Source organism: Salvia splendens, chromosome 1 (genome assembly GCF_004379255.2).
Source record: "Salvia splendens isolate huo1 chromosome 1, SspV2, whole genome shotgun sequence".
Lineage (NCBI taxonomy): Eukaryota > Viridiplantae > Streptophyta > Magnoliopsida > Lamiales > Lamiaceae > Salvia > Salvia splendens.
In genome coordinates this window covers 7,372,628-7,379,398 of record NC_056032.1, presented here as the reverse complement: position 1 = coordinate 7,379,398, position 6,771 = coordinate 7,372,628, and the positions used below count along the sequence as shown (strand labels likewise).

General features: G+C 37.6%; 1 protein-coding gene and 1 long non-coding RNA gene across 8 annotated transcripts; one reads left to right on the top strand and one right to left on the bottom strand.

Annotated features, from left to right (window-relative positions):
* Positions 1-28: 28 nt before the first annotated feature.
* LOC121811065 (glutathione S-transferase TCHQD-like) lies at positions 29-2,267 on the bottom strand. Of its 7 annotated transcripts, none has more exons than XM_042211867.1 (4): positions 1,957-2,267; positions 1,604-1,822; positions 993-1,235; positions 29-804 (listed from the first exon to the last, which is right to left on the bottom strand). In XM_042211867.1, the coding sequence occupies exons 3-4, from the start codon at positions 1,199-1,201 to the stop codon at positions 210-212; spliced, it is 804 nt and encodes a 267-aa protein (XP_042067801.1). In that variant the 5' UTR covers positions 1,202-1,235; positions 1,604-1,822; positions 1,957-2,267; the 3' UTR covers positions 29-209. The 7 variants fall into 7 exon arrangements, with proteins under 7 accessions (XP_042067801.1, XP_042067810.1, XP_042067818.1 ...); XM_042211876.1 differs by having other exon boundaries at positions 1,604-1,810; XM_042211884.1 differs by having other exon boundaries at positions 1,604-1,716.
* A 419-nt stretch (positions 2,268-2,686) lies between these two features.
* LOC121797441 lies at positions 2,687-4,280 on the top strand. Its single transcript, XR_006049845.1, has 2 exons — positions 2,687-2,980; positions 3,235-4,280. It is a non-coding gene; the product is annotated as an uncharacterized LOC121797441 (long non-coding RNA).
* Positions 4,281-6,771: the final 2,491 nt, after the last annotated feature.

Genomic DNA, 6,771 nt, shown 5'->3' with positions numbered 1-6,771 from the left:
TTATCCATACAAGCTTATACATTGGAAATAGCATACAACATTCACAATTGCAACACTGTTCATAAAAGAATACATATGTTCCAAATAGCACATTGGTGACTAGTCTTCAAACAATTGATGTAAATAAAAGTCTCTTTTTCTTTTAGTAGTGCAACAAGAGATCCACCTAAATCATATTTGCAGTTATAGCAAAAAATCGATGCAATTCTCTAATAATGTTTAAGTAAACTTCTGATCCTCACAAAGCACCAGGTTTTAAACAGTGTATAGTGCCTTCTCCATCCATCAAAGTTTTTCCCAATCACCTTTCTGTAACTGGGCCTCTTCTTCACAAGATTCCAGTACTCGGCGAGGTTTGGTCTCGTAGCGATGTATTTATCTTCCAGATTCAGTAGCACCAGTCGACTCAGAACAGGGATGAATACAACATCTGCAAGAGTGAATTCCTCACCCAGCAAATACGTCGTATCACTTAGTTTCTCATCAGCTTCATCAAGAATTCTCTCGAGATGTTCTTCGCTCCGTCTTAGGGTTTCCGGGTCTTTGAGTTTGTCCTCCGTATCATATGCCTCTTTCAGCTTACGATGGTATGCACTTGCAAGGTCAGGGCACTCGGCCATCCTTGCGATGATCACACGCCTTAGGAATTTAGAAACCGTGAGATGATACTTAGGTGGGACGTGGGAGAGGGTGAATAGCTTCGGATTCCATTGCTGTATCTTGTATATCCATTCCACAACATCCCCACTGCTCAGACTGGATTCTTCTCCACCACAAGAGACCATAGCAATTCTTTCTATGTACCTATGTTTTAATATAACAAGATAACAAATTGTGGGATCACAGATATACTAACAAGTAAGCAACTCATGTTTAGTTTGATGGGATTCAATCACATGCTTTTTTATCTATCTTATCACACAAAGTAAACGCATACTAGAGGTTAAACACGACTATAAATGCCCAAGAAACTAAAGGAAGATGCAACGTACTGGATGATTTCAATCGTGTCGAACAAGATATGGGAACCATTCTGGAAAACAGGGAGTTTCGCATTGGGGTTCTTCCTGAAGAAGCTAGAATCGAAATTCTTGCCCGTGATAGGATTGACATGGAATGATGTGTAATCGATGTTCTTCTCCTCCAACACAAGCCTCACTTTTTGGCTGTCCAAGGATAATGGATGATGATATAGCTGCATTATGACCCCAACATCTGCAAGAAATTGCCAATTTCTTGACAATACAGTGTAGATATCTATCATCACCAAAGCATACAATAGTAGTAGGGAAACATTGTAGATGAAAAAGAGAAAACAGGTCAGGCATCAAAGACGTAAAGCATGAAACAAGTATGTATCTTCTTGATAGTAAGAACACAGTTTGTCTTGATTTCTAGCAATAACACTACTTCTTGGTAAGAAAAGGTTGTGCCTTTTCTTTCTTGATTTCTACCAAGTACAAGTTAGTTATATGCATAATAGTTATGGTTGAAACTAAGTTGGATTAAAGCATACAACCATATGCAAACTGAGAAGATAAAACCCATTTATCTTTAAAATAAGAAGACATCAACCAAACCATCAACATTAAACTAATCTTACATTGCATAGCTGTCTGCTTAAAAATCAATTAATCTAGCAACATCCATTCAATTCCTCTTCCAAGACTTGGAGAAACAAAGATATGATTTTGATGATGAAATGAATACAGTAAGCTGCATTTTCACCCAATATCAGTATAGATTTGGATCGACGCATTTGCTCAAATGTTTTTTTGTTTCAAGTTCAACCATATATTCCTCTGTTTCACTGCAAAAACAGCTTAGTCCAAAAAAGACACCCAAAAAAAACCATGAAATTTAGACCTCTTATCACCATCAAAACTAATAATTCACACAGCACACAAATTTCACAAGCCGCCAAAAAACCACAGTGATCAAGAAGAAAAGAATTACCAAGAAAATTGAGTAGGGCGTGGAAGAAAGATTGAATTTTGATGATGGGGTTTAAGAGAGATTGGGGCACACGTGAAATTAGAATAAAAAGATACCCCTTTTTATGATCAAAATCAAAAGCTCAAAGGGTCTGTCCCTCTTTCTCTTTAACAGAGTAAGAAACAGAAAAAAGAGTGTGGGAAAAGGTTTTGGAAGAATCGTGCCAACGCAGAAGAAGAGTTTGTTTGTTGTAGCTGAGAATCTATTTCACTTCATTCATGGAAAAAGAGATGATGATAAATAATTACTACTCCTCTTGATTGATTCTTGATATTTTTAATACTTAGCCCACCCATCTTATTTTAATATTGGGTCAACTAGTTTTTGCCAAACCCCACCACCGACTGCCACCCCCGCGGCGCCCCATATCATGTTTTTAATAGTACTTTCATTCACCAATAAACGTCTTATTTTTACTTCCTTCACCCTTTAATTACTATTTTTTACTACTTTCAGTAATAGACTTCACATTATACTAATTTTATCATACTCATATTGTATTATAAAACTAATAGAGTATATAAAAATAGGGGTGCATTAAGGTCCTTACACCCCTTTAGTGTTATACACAAAACAAATCACAACCATATGATATATGGATTGGATGGATATGATTTAAATCACCCGAGCTACATTATTTGGCCCTTTTCTTACATTATCGGGGTAAAATTGGTATCACACAATAATGTGTAGCAGTTTCAAAACTGCAGTTCCGAGATTTCAGCGGAATTAATTTGAGCGACGATTTCACAACCCAATCTCTCTCTTCTCTCTCCGTCAATTAAATTCTCATTCATTCTCTCTTCCCCCAATTCAATCCTTCCCCAAACCCTAGACGCCACCAAATCTAACTGTGGAATTGAATTCATGCCTAATTTTCGCCGTCAACAAGACGAAAATTGTACATTATTCCATCGTACGACAGCTTTAGAAGACCGATTCCAGTGATTTCAGCGTAGGGGAACAACAAACTCACGATTTGCAGGTATTTTTGGACCATAAATTGTTTGATTTTTGCAAATGGCTTTTTGTTCATTAGTGATTGTTTTAGTTTTGGGTGATTATCGATTTCAATTGTTTGTGTTTCTGTTTATTACTGATATTTTAGTTTTATGTTAATTATAGATTCCAATTTTCTGGGTTTGAGTTCATATGGCTATTGTTTCTGTTCATTAGACTGAATCGTTTGTGCTTTGTTTCCCTCATTGTCAAAATTGATTCTTGATAGTGTAAATTTAGTCATTTTGCAGTGAGTAATTGCGTATTTGTGCTTAATACGGAAAATGCTGAAGAGGGGTCGCTCTTCCAATAGCCAGGCAAGTCAAAAGACATGTGTGTGAACTATATGTTACAACACATTTTTATACATTGTTAAAGCTAATTTGTACATTATTTACCACGGGTTTGCTACATTATCTTGTGGTATGGTATGAAATGTGTTACATTATCAGCTCAATATGATCTTCTGTACTGATGGACTATATTAATTCTGTATTATGGTATGATCTGTTATAATTTTAAATGTTTAGAGTTACATTATATGCTTCATAAGGATACATTATCTGCTTACAGTAGACCGTGATACATTATTTAGGCGTATGTTTACATTATTATATACAAGTAATTTGTTATATTATTGTTTGTTTTTGTTTGTATTGTTACATTAATATGATTATTGAGTTACATCGTATGCTTCTTGGTTTTGTATTTGCTTACCATATGATTTGATACATTATTTAAGCAAATGCTTACATTATTTCAAACTGATGTTCTACATTGTTGTGTGTTAAAACTAAAGAATGTTACATTAATAAACTTGTTCAGTTACATTATCTGCTCCCTATTGGTACAGTAAATAAGCTTACATTACGCCTTTACACATCGTTGCAACTGATACTTACATTATTTCGTACCGATGTGTTACATTTAGTTTGTTATTGCCAATAATGTAATTCTGTGTTTTCTAGTAATGTAACATTATGACTAATCAATGTTTAATTTTCTGAATATGTACAAACAAGGCCAGAGTCGATTATGATGAGGATTTCAACGATGACATGCCTATTGCATTAGCGCATCGGTTGCGACAAGAAATGCCAGAAGAAATGTTTATTTGCTTAGATTAGGATGTGATACATTATGCAAATGTTTACATTATTTTGACTAGGACATATTACCAACACTTTCATGTAATTTATGTTTTTACTTTTGTATTTTTGGTTTCATAGAGAAATTAATGTGCGAATACGGTTTGTTAATGCATGAATCCCACACATTAATGTAAAGAAATGACTGAATAATGTAGTAGAACATGATATACAGATATATCAACCAAATGTATATGACTTTTTTAGTAATGTACGAAAGCAGTATTTTAATGTCATGCATCACTTAATTTTCCATCAATTTTATTGAATTTATACCCTTTGGGTTTAGCAATCCATAAGGCTAGGTTGTAGTATTGTGACGCCCCGGGTTTTAATCCTCCTAATTGGATTAATTTGGATTTATTAGCTCGATTAAGTCTCGTCCGGAAGACGTAGAATTTTGTAATCTCCGACGTCGAATTTAATATTGAATGTTCTTGAGAAAAACAAAGTGCAATGGAATTTGATGCAAGGATAAAAATAAGAGCTATGCTTTTATTTAAGTTTCACTTTGGAAATACAATTACATGGAAATATGGAGATGCTAATAGTACATGCTTACATGTATGAAAAAGACAATACAAGTCTTGGAATTTGCTAAAGTAATATGGAATATAAGAGCTTCAAGAGGAAGTCTTCTTTCTCTCTATCCCTCCCTCTCGACTTTTCCAGCTCCACCAAGCCACAAGGAGGCAGCCTTAGTACCTACAATTACACCAAAATGAGGTTAGTTTAGAACTCACAAATAAAGAGAAGATGGAGCACAAGCTCAACTAGGAAATGAGGAATAGTAGAGCTATTTGGGTCAACCATTAGGCTGCCAAATAGAGCTGAGGACAGCTCCTTTTATCAATTCCCCAAGTTTCATCAAGAGGGGAAAGCCAACAAATGTACACGGTGAGGCATGCTCACTATACAACTCAAAGTAGACAACCACCCAAGGCTGAGAAATAGCCTAGAAGGGCAGCCCCAGATAATCACCAAAATAGTATAAACAACATGATTATGAAGCTTAGAAAGAGAACTGAGCTTATAACCAAAATTAGGAGCTCAATGCCCAAGATTCTTCCACAAGAGGCCAAGGCATTTTGCCTATAAATACCACCGCCTCCCTCCCCACTCCACACTCAGTTTTCCTGCCAAATTCTCGCAAGGCAAGGGAGTGCGACGGAGTGAGGAGCGACGGCAGTCAAGGGGGCAGCCAAGGACCGAAGGGAATCACCGAGCAAGGTAATCCCCTCGACAACACCCTCTTTTGCATCATATAGAATGGTCGGATAGCACAAGAACATAGAACTCCTCATAAGGATCCCCACAACAAGTATGAAAATAGAACAGTAGCAAATCCACCAAGTATTCCCCAGTGAACATATGCAGAACCAAAGTCACAGTGAGCCAATGCTCCCAAATGCATATGTAAAATCATAACACATAGCCAAGAATCCCAATACCACAAAGCTACTGCCCAACTTCCCCTCAAAGCACAAAAATCACAAGAACAAGGATTTGAGATGACAAAGCAATACCAAGCTGATGCATAACTCGATAATTAACGAGTAAAAGGGGGAGTGGGGAAGTGACTTAGCTTTAGAGGAAGGAGCTGCCCAACGAAGGAGCTCGACGGAGGAAACCGACGCGAGTTCGCCGGAGACGCAGGTGAGGCGCGACCTCGCCGGAGGAAAGGGGCGAACGGCGAACTACCGGGAGAGGGAGACGGCGAGACAAAGGCGACGCCTCCCCCGAATCAGTAAACCGCCGTGAAGAGAGGAAAGACGCCGAGGGAAGGCGTGAATGGCGGCGACTAATTCTCACCGGAGATGGCGACGCGTTGAGGCGGAGGAGCCGACGCTGCTGGGAGAAATTGAAATTTGGGAGAAATCCCTAAGTTAATTGAAGGAACAGAAATTTGGGGGAAGAAAGGGGGGTTCACGTACTGAAAAAAAAAGGGGAGGAGAAGTGGCTTGGGCGACCTTGATAAATTAACTTGGGCTCATTAAATTGAAATGGGCCATTTAATTTATTGAATTGTGCCCAGAATTAAATAAAAGAAAAAGGAGAAGGGGAATGGATTAATTTGATTGGGCCGGAAATTTAATTGGTGGACTTGGAAAAAGTTTATATTGTGGAGTGGAATTAATTTAAGAAATTGAGCTTGGAGCTTAATTAATTCCCGAGTAAAGAATTGAGTTTTCAAGGATAGAAAGTGTTAATGTTGTAGACTCGAAAGTTGATGATTTAATTTCCGGATAATTTATTCCGAGGAAGGGAGATATTAAAGCGGAGACGCGAAAGCCGACCGGCGTCGCCCCGCGACGCCATGGGCGGCCTTAAGAGGTCTTAAGAAGCCTTAAGAAAAATCCGAAGAAGAAGAAATTTAAGGAGGGATTTTGAGAATCCGTATTTTATTGAGGAAATAGAATTTCTCCAAAGGAAGTAAAGAAAATAATTAAGTGCTGCAGAGCAGTAAAGCCAAGTTAGGATTTAAAGAGAAATCCTATAAGCCGAGACTAAGAGATAGATGCTATCCTATAGGATGCATGCATTCTTTTTCAGAGAAACAGTTCAAGTACTAATTAGCGTGTTACGCTATTTTCAAGGGAGAAAAATATTCAGGGGCAAGTGAGGCCCA